The sequence below is a fragment of the Coenobita brevimanus genome, chromosome 31 (assembly GCF_032717465.1).
Source record: "Coenobita brevimanus isolate Jiangsu-jjx chromosome 31, ASM3271746v2, whole genome shotgun sequence".
Lineage (NCBI taxonomy): Eukaryota > Metazoa > Arthropoda > Malacostraca > Decapoda > Coenobitidae > Coenobita > Coenobita brevimanus.
Window position 1 is genome coordinate 4,916,050 of NC_136984.1, and position 21,343 is coordinate 4,937,392.

Below are 21,343 nucleotides of genomic sequence, written 5' to 3' on the forward strand. Positions count from 1 at the left end.
GAAAAGGGAAGGCTTTTGGAACGCTTTGCGGTTGTATGGTGTGGATGGAGAGCTGTTGAATGTTGCATTTTTTTCTTTAATAATGAAAGTGTAGCGTGGATTCATAAGAGTGTGCTTACATATCAACAATGCAATATGGAAAGGGTGTAAGATGTATTGACAGTGTTATGCTTATATATATATATATATATATATATAATGTGCGTGTGTGTGTGTGTGTGAGAGAGAGAGAGAGAGAGAGAGAGAGAGAGAGAGAGTCGGTTATGCTGGTGTGTAGCATTACTTATCGCCACATTACTTCATTCATGTGTCAGAATCTGACAATAACTTCCTCTCCCCAGCGCTAACTCATTGCAGTAAACCAAGGACGATGGAGTTTTGCCAGTCTCAGCTGAACAAATGCAGCCCGGTAACATATTTCACAAGCTTTATTTTGGCTTTATTTATTACACCTGTTAAACGCTTGGCAACAACACCTCTCCCTCTCTCTCTCTCTCTCTCGAAGTTTGCTGTCATTCAGCCTGTTTCTAAGAAGGGTTGCCGCTGGCGTGTTGAATGATTTTATGCACTTTTAACATTATTTTTTTTATCTGATGTATAATGACTTGCTTGTTTTTTTTTGTCTTTGCTTTAGTCTTATCTTTGTGTCTATTTCCTATTTATTGTTAGCCATAATCATTGAAATTCTGCGGCATTTAACCATCCCTGTTGCACCGCCAGGAAAATTTCTTCCATCCATCCATCAATCAGTCCTGTTGTCACCAAAACAGTTTCGTCTCTTGTATTTCTAAAGCCTTTGAATCTATCTTAAATATAATGATGCTGAAGAATCTTTCCTTTCATAAACTTTTCTCAGGCTGTCGGTACGGACTCAGTCAGGGAGTTGACTGTAGCATCAGTAGAGCAGGGCGGCACTCCCAAGGGTGGAAAGCTGGTGACAGGGAGAGCTGGAGCTCCCGCTTCATTAGCCCTCATGACTAGTTCCTGACCACCCCCCTTTGCTGAACTTTTTCAGTGTTTCAGTAACACAGAGAGTAGGCCAGCATACTCTCCATTACAAGTTTCTCTGTCAACACCAAACTACATGCACAGTACACACTACGCTTCCTCTTCAAAACTGACAAAAAATGGCGTTGTTCAACCAGGGGGAGAGAGGACCATTAATGCCCCCACCATCTGCCCTTCGCCCGTTGAAGACCCAGCGAGATACCTGGAACCACTGTCTGATTCACTTCATTTCTGCAACATTCGCTGCCTTTCCTCAAACTTTCTTCTGTTGAGCATCACCTCTACTCCTCTAAACCTAACGTTCTCTTCCTAAATGAGACTCAGCTGTATGAGGCAACTGACAATAAACTCTTCTTCGTATCCTCCTACTTTTTCGATACTCATTTCAAAACCAAAGGTGGCTGTTACATATATGTACGCAAAGACTTATCTCGCCCTCGTGTTCCTGAACTTGATTTATCTTATTTCATTATTCTCTGGCTTTGGCTTTCCTGTCGCTCTCAGACTAAATATATCTGTGCCATCTACTTATCCCCTAATTCTACTGATTATGGAACATTCTTCGACTATCTTACTTCTACAATGGAACACATCCTTTCCATTTCTAGTTCCTCTGATATTTCCATTCTAGGAGATTTCAATGCCCACCGACACCTTTGGCTCTCATCTCCTTTCACTGAACCACCTGGTGAACAAGCCTACATCTTTTCTATCCTTAATGACCTACTACAGCTTGTACAGCACCCTACCCATATCCCTGACCCTCTTGGAGAGAATTCCAACATATATGGAATCTTCCTTACAGCTAATCCTTCTGCTTATGCTGTAAATCTTTCCTCTTCATTGGGCTCCTCCGATGACAACCTTATCACCTTAACCCGTCCTATTGCTCCAGTATGGCCTGTGGACCATCCAAGGAAACGTCGGTTGTGGCACTTTTAAGCTGCTGATTGGAAAGCCCTCAGGCAGTATTCCTTTGACTTTCCCTGGAATGATTATTGCTTCTATGGCCGATGGCCATGTAAGTGTGCCATGCACATTACGAAGGTTATTCTCTTGGGCATGAAAGCATCCGTTGCTTTCTCATATCCATTGACTAATGCAAAAAAAAAAAAAAAGTTAAATCACGCTTGTTCTAATGCTGTTCACAACACGAAGTCCTACAAAAGATAATGGAGCCAATCCACCACTAAATCTAATGTCTTTAGTGTTTCTGCCCGGAATTGTGCTGTCTGTTTTTCACGTTGCTAAAAATTATTTCATCCGTACTCTATGCTGTGAGATTTCCAACCCAAATTCTTCCCACTCCTTCTGGTATATTGCCAAAAACATTTCTAACGACTTTACCTAAACATCATTCCCTCTTCCTCTCCATTCTGATGGCACTGTAGCTATTTCTACTGATAAGGAAGAATTCTTCACTCAGACTTTCTCCTCCAATTCCACCTTAGACGATTCCGGTGCTGTCCCTCCATCCCTTCCCTCCTCAGACTTCCTAATAACTGACACTAAAATGTCTTCAATTGATTTATTTTCTGCCATCACTAGTGTCAATGCTAACAAGGCATATGGGTCTGATGAGGTCCGTCCTGTTGTTCTCAAGAACTGTGCGTCTGTGTTTACACCCTGTCTAGGTAAACTCCTTTGTCTTTGTCTATCAACTTGCACCTCTCCTTCATACTGGAAGGGTTCCTCTCATTCAGCATGTCCCAAAGAAGGGAGACCATCTAGCTTTAGCCTAATTGCTTTAACATCCAGTATTTCAGATGTTTTCGAGTCTATTCTTAGCAAAAAAAAAAAAAATCTTTCCTTACACCCTTCTTTCTTAACGTTGGTATGGGTTACGTCAGGGGCGATCCACTCGTGATCTTCTCACCTACCCTTTAGTCACCTGGTCATCCTTTTCTTGGGTCTTTGGAGAAAGCATTGCCATTGCATTTGACATCTCAAAGGTTTTCGATCGAGTCTTGCATAAAACTTTACTTTCCAAACTACCCTCTTGCGGTTTCTATTGTTCTATCTGTGCCTTCATCTCTAGCTTCCTTTCTGGTCGTTCTATAGCTGCTGTTGTAGACGGCCACTGTTCACCTCCTAGAGCTATCAATAGTGGTGTGCCTCAGGGCTCTGTCCTATCAACAACTCTCTTCCTTTTATTCATCAACGACCTTCTAAGCTATACATCTAGCCCAATCCCCTCATACACTGATGACTCCACCCTACACCTTTCCATTCGCTTCCCACAGCATCCATCTCAGTAGTTGTTTCAACAAGCAAGAGATGAGGCTGTGGCACACTTAATGTCTGACTTGCCTCATATCTCTCATTGGGGCAAAAATAACCTTACTGTTTTAAATGCTTCAGAAACTCAGTGAGAAGAGGACAGAGTATAAGAGCATAGTGGAAGAAAGATTGGGAAGGTATGAGCTAGAGCAGATGGAAGGGGTGGAAGACGTATGTAAGATATTCACGGAAGAGATAAGCGCAGCGTGTGAGGTGGTTTGTGGAGTGAGGAGGAGATGCAAGGGTGTGCAAGGGACAGCATGGTGGAATGATGAGGTGAAACGAGCTGTGGAACAAAAGAAGAAGGCATATGGTGAATGGTTGGCGAGTAGAGGTAGGGGAGAAGATGAGAGAGAGAAGAGAGAGGTATATGTGAGCAGGAGAAGGGAGGTTAAGAGACTGGTGAAGGAGAGTAAGAAGAAAGTGGATGAAGAGTTTGGGAGGAATCTGAGTGTGAAATGGAGGGAGAGTAAGAAATTGTTTTGGAAGGAGGTAAAGAAAGTAAGGCAGTGTGAAAGGGGAAATAGTAGGGGAGTGAAAGATAGGAATAATAGATTGTTGGTGGAGAAGAGAGAGAAATTGAGGAGATGGAAGGAGCACTTTGAGGATTTGTTGAAGGTAGAGAGTGAGAGCAGTGTGAGTATAAGTGGTTGGGGAATGGCTGGGAGAAGAAGAGATGAGAGGAGGGAGGAAGAGATCAGTAGGTCGGAAGTAGTGGAAGCGATGAAGAAGATTAAGCTGGGAAAGGCCCCAGGAATTGATGGAGTGTGTGGTGAAATGCTTAGGTATGGGGGTGAGATTGTTGTGGAGTGGATATGGAAGTTGTGTAGATTGGCTTGGGAAGAGGGAAGGGTTCCAGAGGACTGGAAATCAGGTATAATTGTTCCTCTGTACAAAGGAAAAGGGGAGAGAGAAGTATGTGGTAACCATAGGGGTATTTGCCTTCTTAGTGTGACTGGTAAAATATATGGTAGAATACTCATTGACAGGGTGAGGCATATGACAGAGGAGCTAGTTGGAGAAGAACAAGGGGGATTTAGGAAGGGAAAAGGGTGTGTAGATCAGATATTTGTTCTAAGATGTTTAGTGGAGAAGTATCTAGAGAAGGGAAGGAAAGTGTACGCTGCCTTCATGGACTTGGAGAAAGCTTATGACAGAATAGATAGGAAAGGTATGTGGAAGGTATTAAGAATATATGGAGTGGAGGGGAAATTGTTGAGTGCTGTGAAGAGTATGTACGAGGGAGCTAGGGCTACGGTGCGAGTGGATGGAGAGCTGAGTGAGTTCTTTGATCTCAATGTGGGACTGAAACAGGGGTGTGTAATGTCTCCATGGCTGTTTAATATATATATGGATGGGGTCGTAAAGGAGGTACAAGGTAGGGCAGTGGATGTCGGGGTGGCCCTAATGAATGAGGGTGAGATTTGGAAGCTTCCGGTGTTGCTGTTTGCTGATGATACAGTATTGTTGAGTGAAGATGAATGGGAGTTGCAAGGTTTGGTGAATGAATTTGGGACAGTGTGTAGGAGGAGGAAGCTGAAAGTTAATGTAAACAAAAGTAAAGTTATGGTGTTTGAGAGGAATGAAGTCACAGAGTGTGCAGTGAGGTTGGATGGTGAGGATATGGAGAATGTGAGTGCATTCAAGTACTTGGGTAGTGTGATGAGTAAGGATGGAACTTTGGGGGATGAAGTACGTGAAAGGGTACAGCAGGGAAGGAAGGTTGTTGGCACACTGAAAGCAGTGATGAGAAATAGGGAGGTGAGTATGGAAGTTAAGAAGTCACTGCATGATGGTATTGTGATCCCTACCCTGACGTATGGAAGCGAGGCGTGGACCTTGCAAGAGGGGAACAAGTCAAGAGTGAGAGCAGTGGAAATGAGTTACTTGAGAGGAGCATGTGGAGTGACATGGAGGGACAGGTTGACGAATGAAGAAGTGAAGGAACGTTGTGGGGTAGATGTGGATGTGGTTGAAAAGATTAGGAGAAATACACTGAGGTGGTTTGGACATGTGGAGAGGATGGAGAATGAAAGACTGACTAAGAGGGTGTATGTAGGTGAGGTGGAGGGAGGGAGAGGGAGGGGTAGACCGAGGATGAGGTGGAGGGATGGAGTTGAGAGGTATATGAGGGAGGGGGTGAGTTGGGGGAGGGGAGTCAAATGGTGGGTGACAGAGTGACTTGGAGGCGTTTTGTCTGCGGCCACCCTTTGCGGGATTAGGGCGTCGGGCTATAGATAGATAGATAGATAGACAAAATCTTCCACAGATATACCTTCTAACTTTTAACAACAGCCAGCTCAATTCTGCGTCACCAATAAACATACTGAGTATTTCGTTCTATCGGGAATTATCTTGGAAAGAATATATTACCTCCCTTGTAAAATCTGCGTCCAAGAGATTGGATGTGCTGAGCAAACTCCGTACCTTCTTTACCCCTGCACAGTTGTTCACTTTATTTTTTTTTTCACCTGTGTAGAGTACAACACTCATGTGTCGAGAGGCTCCCCACACACACTTCTTCTCAATAACGTGGATTCAAAGGCTTTTCGTCTCATTAACTCTCCTCTTCTTTCTGGCTCCCTTCAATCTCTGTCTCTTTGCCACACTGTTGCATCCTTATTTCTTCTCTATCGCTGCTTCAATCGTCACTGTTACTCTGAACTGTCTGTCTGCATCCTTCCACCACTTCGGCAGGCACGTAGCACCAGTCTAGCAACAAACTCTCATACCCTTTTAATGCAACTCTCTAATGCAAGAGTTAACCGCTACTCCTAGTCCTTCACGTATGCAACAGGTCAAGTGTGGAACTGTCTCCCTCTGGTCTGTTTTTCCTACGGCCTACGATATACAGTCTTTCAAACGTGGTGTGTCCAGGCATCTCGAAATGATTGGAACTTGATTTGGTTCTCAGTTATCTTGCATTAATGTTGTCTTGGAGGGAGCAATTTGCGTGCCCCTGGCCTTTGGTTTCTTCTTCCTTGCATAAAAAAAAATAAAATTCAGGGATGCTCTACTGGGGATTTTTAATGAAGGGGTTCAGTTGTATAAACGGCTGGCTGTATACACTTTTATCTTCACTACAGTTATAAGACGCTGCACAGTGAAACTCGTGAATAATAGGGAAAAAGTTAAAGCCATGACAGTTGTTACTAAATTTTGTGACTGAGTTCTCGTAAAATATAATATTAAGTATGTACGAATGTCGCAGCACCCTCTCAGTGGACATACAGTAATAGTAACAGTAGCAGTAGTAGTAGTAGTAGTAGCAGTAGTAGTAGTAGTAGTAATAATTGCAACCCCAGATTCATCTGAATGGGAACACAGTGACTGCAATATCGTATTCTGAAAAAAAAAAAAAAAAGTAACATGGTAAATATCGGTCTCTAATATGTCAGATTCAATTTACCTTGCCTCACAGTCAGGTCGAACTCGTTAGGTCGAATCTGGGTGGGTTAAATCTTGATGTTTTGATTAGCGGATTTATTTTACTTTCATGATTTGCACTTTAGTGTAAAATTTCGAAGTCCAAGTCATTTTCTCTATGCTGTGCCAGCAATCATGCTGCCTGCAGTTGCTGAGGGTTACATGATGACGTTGCCGTGGCAACACCAGGCCTAAGTTCGGACCTTCAAACGCTCCAGCCCTCTCCAGATCTCGCTCTTCTTGCCAGCCCGCTCGCAGTCAGGACTAGTGATGCAAAAAAAAAAAAAAAAAAAAAAAAAAAAAACTTTTTGGTCTTTTTTTTTTTAAACAAAAAACGTGCTTTTTATAAGTTTCTTTTTTTTTTTTTTTTATTGTTTTTTTCCCCTGATTTCCCGGTACGATTATTTGATTATTCTTACACCATTATCTATGCAAAAGTTCATATTTGGGGGTAAGACATTAGTCAAACATTCTGACAGTTCTGGAAAGTGTAAAAATACAATATATATTTCCCCACTAACCTGTTTGAACTGTGTTGACAAGCTGTTTATTTATTCCAAAATTTGCAAGAAATTAACCAAGTTTCCTACTCCACGTTAGAGGAGGTAGCAGGGCCAGGAGTCAGGACTAGAACCACTGACGAGTCTGACCTTCAGGCTTAATAACTGACTGCCTTAAACCTTATAACCACAGTGAAATTTCTTTACTCCTTTCTTAATTCTTGTTCTCATGACCGTAATTATATATTTGATAACACTGCTTCAGCCCAAGGCTCAGTCTGTATCAGTTTTTGTACAAAGGACCTCTACAGTAAGTACAATAAAAGTAAACAAGATTTACATCGGTAAATGTTTACACTTTACACGATTGATTTTTTTTCATTATTATCCTTTTATATCTTTGATTAGGGAAAATAAGAGTATGAAGAAGCCTGTTGGATTACTTTATTATTAAACAGGTTATTAAAATATAATTTGGTTTCATCATGTACAGTTAAGCATATTAGTAGTTCAGATGGTTCTAGTTCTATAACACATAAGCTAGATTGGCTTGTTATAATGCTGTAGGTTCCTGTAAGAACCTTTAAAAGAAATACTTTTCCCTATTTAAAAATGATTTTACTTTAAGATTATCCTGTATGTTTGTTATGCAATCTATGTCAGTATTACAGAGATACAGATAAAAGAATAGCAAAGTTTATCAGCGTACTGCATGGAAATTAAATCAGTAACGGGGAAGCGCTAGCGACCCTTTAAGCTGAGAAGACAGCCTGCAGAATCGTATGTTTTAAAAAAATTTAAAAATCCAAGAAGAGTAGCTTTGGATGTTTTTTTATTGGCATATTCACATTTCCTTGTCTATTATGTATGCAAACCATGTCGCTCAAAATTTACCAAAATACTGTATAATGCAAGGGAATGACAGGCTACTCTTTTCAAATTAAACTACTTTGAGGTGCCAGACAGTCCCCTAAACTCAAGTGTAAATGAATTTATTACACACACACACACACACACACACACACACACACTCATACGGGTTACTGTAAAGCCACCCAAATATTAGGCCCTAATGAAAATATTCGTCTATACTCTTTTCACTTCAACCTAGTTTTCAACTAGTTTTATCTACTTGTTTTTTAGCAAAACAAAAAAGTTTTTCATATTAATAAAACGAACGCGTTTTATTTACTTTACATCACTAGTCAAGATGCACTCCGATGATCATATACTCAATATTCTTCATAACTACTTCCACAGATCCTGCGGAAAGTCCATGGTGAGCTGAACGAAGAGAACTACAAAGTCGTGCCTGTTTATGTTGCTGAATGTTCTGATTTCTTGGACGCCCATATTAAAGTAGAGTACTTCCCTTCAACCCTGGCTGGTAAGTTAGTTCTCTCTTCTGCTCCTCCCCCCCCCCTCTCTGTCGTTCGTCCGCCCTAACACAGTTGTTGTTGTTTTTTTTCACGTTTTTTCATCTTACCTCCAATACTTCAGTGTTAGAGGAAGCTATTATTAAGACATACTTTACTCTCTCTCTCTCTCTCTCTCTCTCTCTCTCTCTCTCTCTCTCTCTCTCTCTCTCTCAACAAGAATAAAAACAAAATCTCTCATTGAGGACAAAAAGTTGATTAATACCAAAGATTACCACCCTTTGCACAAACTATCATGCAGGGTTGTCCAAATATTGCCCTCACATTTCTCGGCTGCTCCGGGGACAGCTTAGTCAGCGATACCATGCAGTGTTTAGCCAATATTATTTTCTATTTCCCATTACGCCCTTTGTGATTTATATTACATTTTTCTTTTACGTTCATGAATTGTGTCATTTCTACTAATTTCAGAGAGGAACCAAAGTCTCTGTTCCCCACACCATCAGACTGAGTCGTCTCAACAACACACAAGGATTATGATACAAATGTGGATCACTTTGTATATCCACAAGACAAGGAAGATAATAATATGTGTCTGCTATTTATTATTACCATAAAAATAATAACAACAACAACAATAATAATAATAATAGTAATAATAATAATAATTATTATTATTATTATTATTTATTTATTTATTTTCATTATTGTTGTTACTAGTATTAGTAGTATATTTCTGGTATTACTACTACTGCTACTCCTAGTACTACTTCTACTACTACTGCTACTACTATTTCTGCCGCTTCTGTTTCTGTCATTGATTTCCACCTGTTATCATCGGCAGAGATTTTCGTATCCGTCAGTGTTTATAATAATAATAATATTATTATTATTATTATTATTATTATTATTATTATTATTATTATTATCATCTATCGGAATAAATTTTATTATTATCTATCAGATTTTTTTATATGAAGCTACAGAAAGTGTTGAATGTTTTTGGTGTATCATATAGAGCCAGGATTCCGGGGGCTTGAATGACAAATGAAAGGAAACGTGTCCCATTGGACTGGGTAAATCTGGGCTGTCTGGACGTTGCGACTTCTCACCCTGCCCTAAGGTGCGAAAGGAGGTCCCGATCATGATGATGATGATGATGATGGTTATTAATATTTTTATTATTATTGTTATTATTATTATTATTATTATTATTATTATTATTATCGTCATCATGATCATCACTACGACTACTACTACTACTACTACTACTGCTATTATTACTGCTGCTGCTGTTGCTGCTGCTACTACTACTGTTTTTTTTGTTTTGTTTTTTTTCCAAATCACCTCCATCCATTGGTGAATTATATTGTGAAGATCAAAACCAACCTTGCTAATACAGTTCACCATTTGGAGTTGTAATGTGAAGGTTAACACTAACCCTCATATTACAATCCGTTGGCCCCAAGCACGCCAACGGCTGTGGTTACCAACCATCTACTATTACTATTATTATTTTATTTTTATTCATTAAATTACAGTGCTAATAAAAATATTAATCTATTGGAGTCGCTGGTCTATGTAACTTTCGACCACAGTAGCTTCGTAATCCATACCCGCCAGAGAGGCAGGCCTGAGGGCTGATGATCTTGTGCCCCTGAGACACACAGTAGGAATGCAGACCTCACGAGGGAGAATGACACTCGACATGTCATCAAGGCCATAACGGAACTCTGGGGTTGATGCTTCTTCTCAGAAAGAATCTCTGCCAGCCTCTAGTAGAATCTCACTGCCTCTGGACCCATCCCACCTGATGTTGTGAACACAAGGGGAGTAAATCGATCGTTGTCCACATGTTGGATCCTTTCTTGCTAATTTCTGCTTTTGTTCATCCCTTTTGTGAGCAGCCTCGAGAGACAGTTGACGATGACATGCCGCCATAGGATCAAATATCCTGATGTCGAAGAATGCCTTCTGCTCAAGTCTCCAGAAACCTCGAGCACTGACATTCACTCTTGCTTCATTTGATGTGCTCGGTGTTCTGTGGGTGAAGTGCTCGCCGTCTAGGGGTGTCAGAGCTGGCTCAATCGTGACATCATGGCACATTTCCTGCAGCATTTTGGCAGTGAGGTCGCGTACTTTATCGTGTCGGATAAAGCCTCCCTTCTTGCAAATCATTACATCGTCCGCATCAAAGGCAGTGCCACAGGCACGGTGTTGAGGTAGGTTCTCTATTGGCCACCCGTATCTCAAGGCTATGACGTCAATAAATTCTTGCTTGTTGATGTGGAAGCCTTTTGCCTTGAGAGGCAGAGTTGTCAGCCAGTTCAATGCCCCAACCTCCTGTGCAGTTTCAACTCTTCTGTTTTGACCTGGTGTTAAATGTTCTGTTAACTGCTGCAGCGGTCCTTTGTCTTGCTTCTCGCTCTTTGCTTATCTTTGTCTTTATATCTTCCTGCCTTTGGTGGTTGACCTCACTTTTCTCAACCTGGGTGCAAATCTTCTGTGACAAGGATTCGGTGACCCTAAGTGAATTTCTATGTTCGTAGGTTGCCTCGGCTGCTGGATTTATAATGCCAATGCCTCCCATCCTGGGTGATAATGCTAGAAGGTCCCTCTCTTCTGGTGTGGGGATGTCACCATTGGTAAGAGATGGGAGGAATGAAACCCTGATAGCATACTCTAGTGGCTGTAGCAGCAACTAGATGTCAGGTATGGTCCTCATCGCGACGGTCCATTTGTGCTTTACACCATACGTAAATGTGCTATGTGCTGCTTGGTAGTCTGTTTTTGTGTGGCTGGATAATACATGAATTTCTTCTACCCATGTCTTTACCTTGTCACTCACATATTGGTCTTCGAATTCCATGGTTCCAGTCAGATACCTCTTACCTCTGACCTTCCTTAGTCACTATCACGTCTGTGTCTCTGAAGGCCTCCTGTGCATCTTGATAGTAAGCTGGTTTCACGATCATGATGGACTTTTTTGCATTAGGGCAGTAACCTACTTCAGGGCCATTAGATGTTACACGGTCCCACTAATTCCTCACAACTTCCACCTTACCAGCACCTGTCAGATTATCTGCATAGGCTACTTGTTTTACATTGGAGGCCTCGTATTTGATTTGTTGTTGCAGTACTGTCATAGCCAGGATGTAAGTAGCCATGGCAACGGGGTCCTCCTGGGTAGTCCTTCTGTGGTTTGGATTACACCAACATCGTGGGTAGCTGTCTTACCCGCAATGTAGAGGTCTGCTGGTTCTTTGTAGGTGTTTTTCACATACTGGGCAAATGCTGGGCATTTAACCTTGATGTTATGCAGTATTTCCTCTCGGTTGATGGAATTAAATGTTTGTGGCATCAACTAATAATACTGCCTGACATTCCTCTTCCTCATACATTATCCTCATCGAGTAAACTGCTGCCTAACCTCCTGCCTCCTGGCCTGCACACACTTGGAGGTTGGCAACTGCCTGCCCCACATCATCTGTTACCACCCCCATGATGCATTTTCCTATAATCCGCCTGAGGACTTCACCCACTCCAATGGGCCTTAATCCTGGATTCTTATCGAGGGGGATTAGTCTGCAAGCCGTCAGTGCTTCAGTGTTGTTGCACTGAGAGGAAGTCAGCTTCCTCGCCAGCAAGGCAATGGTGTTACACAGGTCTGTTGCTGCCTCCCCAAACTCGATGTTGCTAAGGGATACTCGCCAAGATTTTGCATCCAGGCCTAACTGTTCTGCCCTTCACTGTGTGTGCATTGCCTTCCTCCACACCATATCTCCAGTTACCCTGTCGTATATGATAGAACTGGGTGAAGTGAAGTTCCCGTCAAGCTTGGACTGGACACTTGCTTGTCGTGCAGTAGGGTGTTTTTCCTTTAGTTGTTCCATTGTTTCTTCTGTCAAGTACTCCGTTTGGTGATTCAACTGACAGGAATCTTGTTGCCATCGAGACCTTCCCGTCTCATCTTACTGCCAAAAATCCTAGCTACATCATTGGTGTTCTCGTTTCTTCTGCCACTGCTACAACAACAACGACAACAACAACAACAACTACTACTACTACTACTACAACTACTACTACTACTACAACTACTACTACTACTACAACTACCACTACCACTACTACTACTACTACTACTACTACTATTATTATTATTTTTATTATCATTAATTATTATTATTATTATTATTATTATTTTTATTTTTATTATCATTAATTATTATTATTATTATTATTATTATTATTGTTATTATTATTATTTTATTATTATTGTTATTATTATTTTATTATTATTATCATTACTACTACTACTACTACTGCTAGTGCTGCTGCTATTATTATAATTATTATTATTATTATTACTCCATAGGGGTAGGGGGGTTTTCAAGAATACTCCCCCAGTATCCCTGCTTGTCGTATGAGGCGATTAAAAGGGCTGGCGGAGGGTTAGTGCCCCTCCCCGGAAAACAGCTAACTAAAAAGGCGAACAAGAAGCCTCGGACAAGGACTGACCAAAAGATGACGACCAAGGACTGGACAATGGACATGGTACGGATTGCGACGTGGTATGTAAGGGGTGCGAATGATGAGGTGAAAGAGAGAAAGAGAGAGATTGTCCAGGTGCTTGAGGGTGCGAAAGTGGATATATGTGAGGTAACTGAAACTACACGGATAGGAGAGAGTGTGAGAGAATGGGAGTATGGATGGGGTATATGTGCAGGAGTAGGTGAGAATGAGAGGGCAAAAGAAGGAGTGTATATTGTTGTGAGTAAAAGATGGAAGAAGAACATAAGAGAGTATGGATCAGTTGGCTCAAGGACTGTGTGGTTAAGATTGAAAGTTGGAATACAAATGTGGGCGATTGTGTGCGTGTATGCCCAATGCAAGATCGTGCAAGCAGAGTGAGAGAAGAGTTCTGGACAAATGTGGAAGTGTGCATGGAATAGTTTGGAAGGAATGAGAGTGTTTTTGACTGGTTATGTCAATGGTAAAGTAGGGAATGTGAAGGTGGATGGAATAGTTGGTGAGTGGGGTGTGCCTGCTGAGATAGACGAGAATGGCAGTGCGTTAGTGCACATTTGAGCCGGGAAGGGGTTGGTGATAGCCAGTACAGGCACAAAATGATCCACAGGTGAGTGATGAGAAGGGTGGATGGTGAACTAAATGAAAAGAAGGCAATGATTGATTATGTGTGTGTGGATGAAAGGATACGAAGATGTGTAATGGATGCAAGAACTTATAGAGGTTGGGGGGAGTGGACTTTCTGACCACTACTTGGTGGTGGCCAGAATCAAGATCCAAGTAAGATGGACAAATAGAAGAAGGGAAGGACAGGAGGAAGGAGTAGTTGCAAGGAGAGTGGAAAGGTTACAAGAGGATGAGAAAAAGGCAGAATATAAGAAAGAAGTGTAAGAACAATTGGGTAAATATGAAAATTAGAGCAGATCGGGGCTGTGGAAGGTGTATGCAAGATATTCACAGAAGAAGTACGTGCAGCATGTGATGTGGTGTGAGGGGTGAAGAGAAGACGGAAGGGGGTGCGACGAACAGCATGGTCGAATGAAGAGGTGAGACAGGCTGTGGCACAAAAGAATCAAGCATACAATGAATGGATGAGTAATAGGGGCTTGGAAGAAGTTGAGAGGCAGAAGAGAGAGTTATATATACAAAGGAAGAGAGAGATGAAAAGATTAGTAAGAGAGAGTAAGAAGAGAGTGGATGAGGAATTTGGAAGGAATTTGAGTGATAAGTGGAGGGACCGTAAAAAAATATTCTGGAAAGATGTAAAGAGAGTAAGACAGGGTGACAGTGAAGTTAGTAGGAGAGTGAAAGATAAAAATGGTAGATTACTGATGTGTATATATATATATATATATATATATATATATATATATATATATAGATATATATATAGATACACACATATATATATAGATATAGATATATATATATATATATACATATATGGATATATATACATATATATCTAGATATAGATATATATATAGATATAAACAGAGATATAGATAGATATATATATATATATATAGATATATATATATATATATATATATATATATATATATATATATATATATAGAGAGAGAGAGAGAGAGAGAGATACATATATATATATATATATATATATATATATATATATAAGTAATCCCTCCAATATCCAACACAATAGAGCCATAGGCAGGTCCGGATAGTGGTCCTGTCCGGATATTGGGCCTCAGGTTATGGACTTGTACTTATGGACCCTAACTCAGAAAAACACCTATACAACTCCCTCTGGACATGCATAGCACCTACTTAAGACCCAAATCACACCAATAAGGGACATAAATGACTGAAATAAATGCAAAAGAAGCATAGAATGAGGTTTTTGAGGTAGGTTCATTCAATATTTAACATTCTGGGTACTTACAAGTCCCTGGCTCCTGGACTGGTAGTTATGGACCCTAACCTAGCCTAACTCAGAAAAACACCTTCCTACTGCACATATATAACATGTAAGACACAGCATATCGACACCAATAAGGGATATAAAAGAGTGAAATGAGGTGTTTGAGGTAAGTATAGTATGGAAAATACAGTAGAGTACTGTATGAAACATTCTGCCTACTTACAGCAAGTCCATGGCCATCTTGATGACTAACCACCTCCTTTCGGATTCTGACAGCAAGAAGGATTTCTTGAAGCACTTGCAGTACACTGTTCATGAAGTCTTGCACTGAACTTAGTCATTCGCACTCAGAAGTCCATTCTCTTCACAGTGCACACTCTTGTCAAACTTATGCTCCATTGTAACTTAATAAGTGTTGCACTCTGCACTTTGACTTTTTTCACTCTTATAACCATTTTCTAAAGCAAAAATACACGTCTATTTACGTTAAATTTAGTTCAAAAATTGTCTTTTCACTCACAACTGTAAATCCTTAACACAATGCTCTGTTTTTTTCACTGCACAACACTGTAAATTCCCGTGTGGTCAAGTGGAGAAGTTCTTGGCGTCTATTCACTGTCAGAGTCCGATAGTATCACTGGCAGGTGACCTAGGGGTGCGTCGCTGGGTTGTGGTGATGGAGTACCCACTGCAGACGACTGAAGACAGACGCAAACTCATGTCGAGCGGTGACTCCACCGTGGCTGATGTGCTGGGCTGTGGCTCGGAGCATGAGGGCCTGTCTTGGGGAGGCAATAGAGTGGAGCCAGGGCTGGGCATAGCGGGGGTCACGGGCCTGAAAAAACTGTCAATCGTTGATTGACGCAAGGAACGACGATTCTGACAATTGATGATGCCCTGCCTGAAAGCATGCACTTCCTTCACAAGTCCCAAGGGCCCCATCTCCCTGTCACAGTCCGGGTGTTCCAGGTAGTTGAGAACGAACTCTAGGTGTTCCTGGAATGTGCTCAGCTTGGGGATGGCTGGAGTTGTGTCATGCTGAGAGGAGTCCGCATCATCGTCACCGTCCTCGCCGGAATCTTCAAGCTGGGTACTGACACCTGCAACTGAAGATGCGATCTCAATATCAGACAAGGCCTGATACTCAGGATCGCCCTCGTCGTCATCCAACCACTCACGCACATTGTCCACATCAACATCGTCGCCATGGAAGTCATCCACGTCAAAACCTAGGAAATCATACTCCACATCCGTTCTGAGAAGCAGATGAGACCAACCATTTTTTAGTCTTGACAGGGATTTCCTTCCATGCACTAGCCCAGTTGTAGATTGCAGACTTGATGTTGTAGCGGCAAAGGTTTTCCAAAGTCCGCTGGCCTTGCATGTCTCGTCCCTCCCTGCACTCGTCCTCGTCCTCGAGAACAACCATCAACTCGTCCAGGAACTTCCTTCGGTACAGCCTCTTCGTTGCCATGATCACTCCTTGGTCCATTGGTTGGATGAGAGCAGTTGTATTAGGTGGCAGAAACATGCACCTAATCCGGCCATTCTCAGCCACCAAGTCCTTGTCGCACGGGTGGGCAGGTGCATTGTTGAGGAGAAGGAGGGCCTTTATCTGGTCATGTGGGATTCCCAGTGTCTTCGTCTGGTAATGTATGACCTCCTTGACGAAATGGTGGTGGAACCAGTCTTTGAAGATCTGGGCTGTAAACCATGCCTTCAAAGAATGGTACCAGATGACAGGAAGGACATCCATCACCCCACGAAGACACCAAGGCTGCTTTGCAAGGCCAACAATAATGGGTTTAAGCCGGTGCATGCCGTTAGCATTGGCACAACACAAAGCAGATATCCGTTCCTTGGAGAGCTTGCGGCCAGGTACACGTTTCTCCGTCTCCTCGGCTAGAGTGTTCGTTGGCAAAGAGCGATAGAATAAACCAGTTTCATCAGCATTGTAGACTTGACCGAGAGTGAGGCCCTCCCTGTCAATCAAGCCCTTCACCCTGTGCCGAAACTCGTTAACTCTATCCTCGTTAGGGTCCAAAGCTTCACCATGAGCTTTGCAGCTGGTAAGGCCATGCCGTAACTTGAACGCGAAGAGCCAACTCTCAGATGCCTTGATGTCTAGGGCGTCGTGAAGCCTGGCGAACTTCTCAGCAGCAGCCTTCAGCTCCGTACCATGTACCATCACACCAGCAGCACGTTGCTGTCGATACCAAATCAACGTGGAGCGGTCGACTTCAGCAAACTTGGGAGTAAACATCACCTACATTGCGTCTGCTTCTCAACGAGAAGTCATCTGTGTACTGCATGAGTTTCTCTGGGGATCTCTTAATTTCAAACAAAGTAAATCGGGCCAGGTCAAACTTGCGGAGGATGCGGGAAGAAGACCACCCCGCATCTACTTTCTCCAATATCTCCCGTTTCTTCTCCAGAATCAACACCACTCTCTTCCTCTACTCAGGCGGCAGGGCCATCATCACACACATGAAGGAGAGGCATGAGAGCAGCAGGAGTGCCTGCAGCAGGTAAGGCACCACCACAAAAGCAAGCACGTGGGCAGCCATGATGACGAGCGTGCACTTGCGACGAGAGACAGGCGGAAAGTGGAGAGGATGCAGGGGCGCTCTAGTGGATGTCAGAGGAATGATGCGCCACAACAATGCTGTCCCGTGCCCCTCACGCCAAGTTCAAATTATGGGTGGGAAAAAAGTTTTTTTTTTATTTTTTTGCGGTTTTCGGACCATTTTGGGAATATTGGATCCAGGGACGATTATGTCCGGTTAGTGGGGATGTTCAGATATTGGGCGTTCAGATATTAGAGGGATTACTTATATATATATATATATATATATATATATATATATATATATATATATATATATATATATATATATATATATATATATATATATATATATATATATATATATATATTATATATATATATATATATATATATATATATATATATATATATATATATATCATTTCCTGTGACACCCTCGGGGATGCATAGGGCCTCGATGAACTCACACCACCACATCCAATCTTGTGCTAACTCCTCAAGATCTCCCCAACACTCATCTCCAGCTTCCCGTCTTATTGTCCTCACCCACGTCTCTTTTGGCCTTCCTCTACCTCTCCTACCAAGTGCCACCCACCCTGGTGTACCTCGTACTATTCCCTCTCTCCTATACACATGTCCTAGCCACTTCCATCGTGAGAACCTAACATATTCATCGACTGGCTGCAGTCCCGTTATTTCTCAAATTCTACTATTTGGTATCCTTTCCCACCACTTAACTCCTAATATTCTTCTAAGTGCTTTGTTTTCAAACAACAAGAATTTATTTTCCATAGTCACTGTGCTGTACCAAGACTCGTGTCCATAAATTAAGATACTCCTAACCATTACCTTATAAAGTTTGATTTTTGTATGCACAGAAAAATTGTTATTATTCCAAATATTTTTAAGTATTCCCATTGCCTGATTAGCCTTCTTTAACCTTTCCTCGAATTCAAAGTTCAAAGAACCATCCTTGGCTAAATAAGTACCTAAATATTTAAACCTATCAACTTGCTTTACAACCATACCTCCAATTACACATTCCTGCGCATTTTCCATATTCATATCGATTATTTCAGTTTTTCCACAATTAATAACCAAACCCACCTTGCGACCTTCACTCACCAAACAGTCCAACACTCTCTGCATCTCTTCTGGCCCATCACAAATCAAAACTATATCATTTGCATAATCTAAATCCAAAAGTTTCCTGTTCTCTCCCCAAAGTATACCTGCACCGGTTTCTGTTCCAACGCGTTTCATAATGTAATCAATGACCAATATAAATAGTAAAGGCGATAGAACACCACCTTGAATTACTCCGGACTTGACTTCAAACGAATCACTCAGACAACCATCAACCATCACTTTACAAAATGTGTCCTCATGCATGTTCATAATGACCCTCACAAATTCCTCTGGTATTCCATAATGTCTCATGATCTTCCCCATAGTCTCTCTCGAAACACTATGAAAAGCCTTTTCAAAATCAACAAAACAAAGACTTAACGGTACTCTCATTTCATTAACTTGCTGCATCAAATGCCTAACTATAAAGATCTGATCATTGCAACCACGTCCCTTTCTAAAACCAGCTTGTTCATCCCTCAGAATATCCTCAACCACCGGCTCCAACCTATTTAACAACACTCTACTGAAAACTTTCAAAGCTATCGGTGACAAAGAGATTCCCCTCCAATTACCACATTCACTCAGGTCTCCCTTCTTCGGAACTTTAACAATTACACCATTCTTCCAAACTGATGGTAGTAACCCCGTCACCCATATCTTATTGAATAGCTTGGTCAAGATCATTATTAATCTATCCCCCTCCACTTTAAACATTTCCGGAAATAAACCATCCTCCCTGGTGCCTTATTATTCTTTAACTGTTTTACTGCTTTCTCCACTTCTGCAAGCCTCAACTCTCCTGTTTCTATATTTAAATCTTCCTGAGCAGACGGTATATCCTCTTCTGGTGGTATTGGTCTATTAAGAACTGTCTCAAAATGCTCTTTCCATCTATTTTTAATATCCCCATCTTTGGTCAATAAATTTCCTTCCCTGTCTCTAACTGGTATTTCCTTGCGTTTACCTGCATTACCACTCAGTTCTCTAATCGATTCATATGCTATTCTTTGACTCTGTCCATCATTTTTGTTTATTAAGATTTCAGTCTCTGCAACCTTTTCATCCACACATCTTCTTTTATCTCTCCTAGCTATATATATATATATATATATATATATATATATATATATATATATATATATATATATATATATATATATATATATATATATATATATATATATATAAAGGCTCTTTCTGGCTCCACGCATCTTGTCTGATCCTGACCTAGGTCTGTTTACTTCTTGGATGCAGTTTAACCAACGGTTTCTGAGTTATTACAACAACAAAAAAAGAACCATGTCGTGCCTGCCAGCAATTTTCTCGTAGGTGGAGATCAGTAAATGTTTCTGACAGTTGCAGTCCTCTAATTATTATTATTATTATTTTTATTTTTATTATTTTTATTATTATTATTATTATTATTATTATTTCATCATTTTTCATCTATGAATTTCGTCATAATTATTGAGGATTTACAGCAGCATGACTATATATCACTGACCCAGTTTCAGTGGCCTTGACCCAATGCTAAGGTCACTGGTAAAAAAAAAAAAGTCCAAAAATAATGAATTTTCACCCTAAATTTTACCTCGGGGGGTAGTTTTTTTTTTTCAAGAATACTCCCCCAGTAACTCTGCTTGTACAAGGCGACTAAAAGAGTTGGCAGAGGGTTAGTGCCCTTCCCCAGAAAACAACTAGCTAAAAAGACAAAAAGAAGCCTCGGACAAGGACTGACCAAAAGATGATGACCAAGGAACGGACAAAGGACATGGTAATCAGAACATGGAATGTAAGAGGTGCGAATGATGAGATGAAAGAGAGAGAGATTGTCCAGGTGTTTGAGGGTGCGAAAGTTGATGTATGTGGAGTAACTGAAACTAAATGGAGGGGTAAGAGTGTGAGAGAATGGGAGTATGGATGGGGTATATGTGCAGGAGTAGGTGGGAATGAGAGGGCAAAAGGAGTGTGTATAGTTGTGAGTAAAAGATGGAAGAAGAAAATAAGAGAGTATAGATTAGTTCGGTCAAGGATTGTGTGGGTAAGATTGAAAGTTGGAATACAAATGTGGGCGATTGTGTGCTTGTATGCGCCAACCCAAGATCGTCCAAGCAGAGTGAGAGAAGAGTTCTGGACAAATGTGGAAGTGTCCATGGAAAAGTATGGAAGGAATGAGAGAAGGTTTTTGATTGGTGATATGAATGGTAAAGTAGGGAATGTGAAGGTGGATGGAATAGTTGGTGAGTGGGGTGTGCCTGCTGAGATAGATGAGAAAGGCAGTGCGTTAGTGGACATTTGTGCTGGGAGGGGGTTGGTGATAGCCAATACCCTCTTCAGGCATAAAATGATCTACAGGTATACATGGCGAGTGATGAGAAGAGTGGGTGGTGAACTGAATGAAAGGAAGGCAATGATTGATTATGTGTGTGTGGATGAAAGGATGCGAAGATGTGTAATGGATGCAAGAGCTTATAGAGATTGGGGGAGTGGACTTTCTGACCACTACTTGGTGGTGGCCAGAATCAAGATCCAAATAAGATGGAGTAATAGAAGAAGGGAAGGACAGGAAGAAGGAGTAGTTGCAAGGAGAGTGGAAAGGTTACAAGAGGATGAGAAAAAGACAGAATATAAGAGAGAA

The 21,343-nt window shown here is 41.3% G+C and overlaps 1 protein-coding gene across 1 annotated transcript in view; it reads left to right on the forward strand.

Moving 5' to 3' along the window:
* Nucleotides 1–368: 368 nt before the first annotated feature.
* Nucleotides 369–21,343, forward strand: part of LOC145395408 (uncharacterized) — a 41,067-nt gene continuing 20,092 nt past the window's right edge. Inside the window, exons 1-2 of the mRNA XM_080269012.1 lie at nucleotides 369–409; nucleotides 8,475–8,601. Of these exons, the coding sequence (XP_080125138.1) occupies nucleotides 371–409; nucleotides 8,475–8,601 (166 nt within the window). The 5' untranslated portion in view covers nucleotides 369–370. The remainder of the gene's footprint in view (nucleotides 410–8,474; nucleotides 8,602–21,343) is intronic.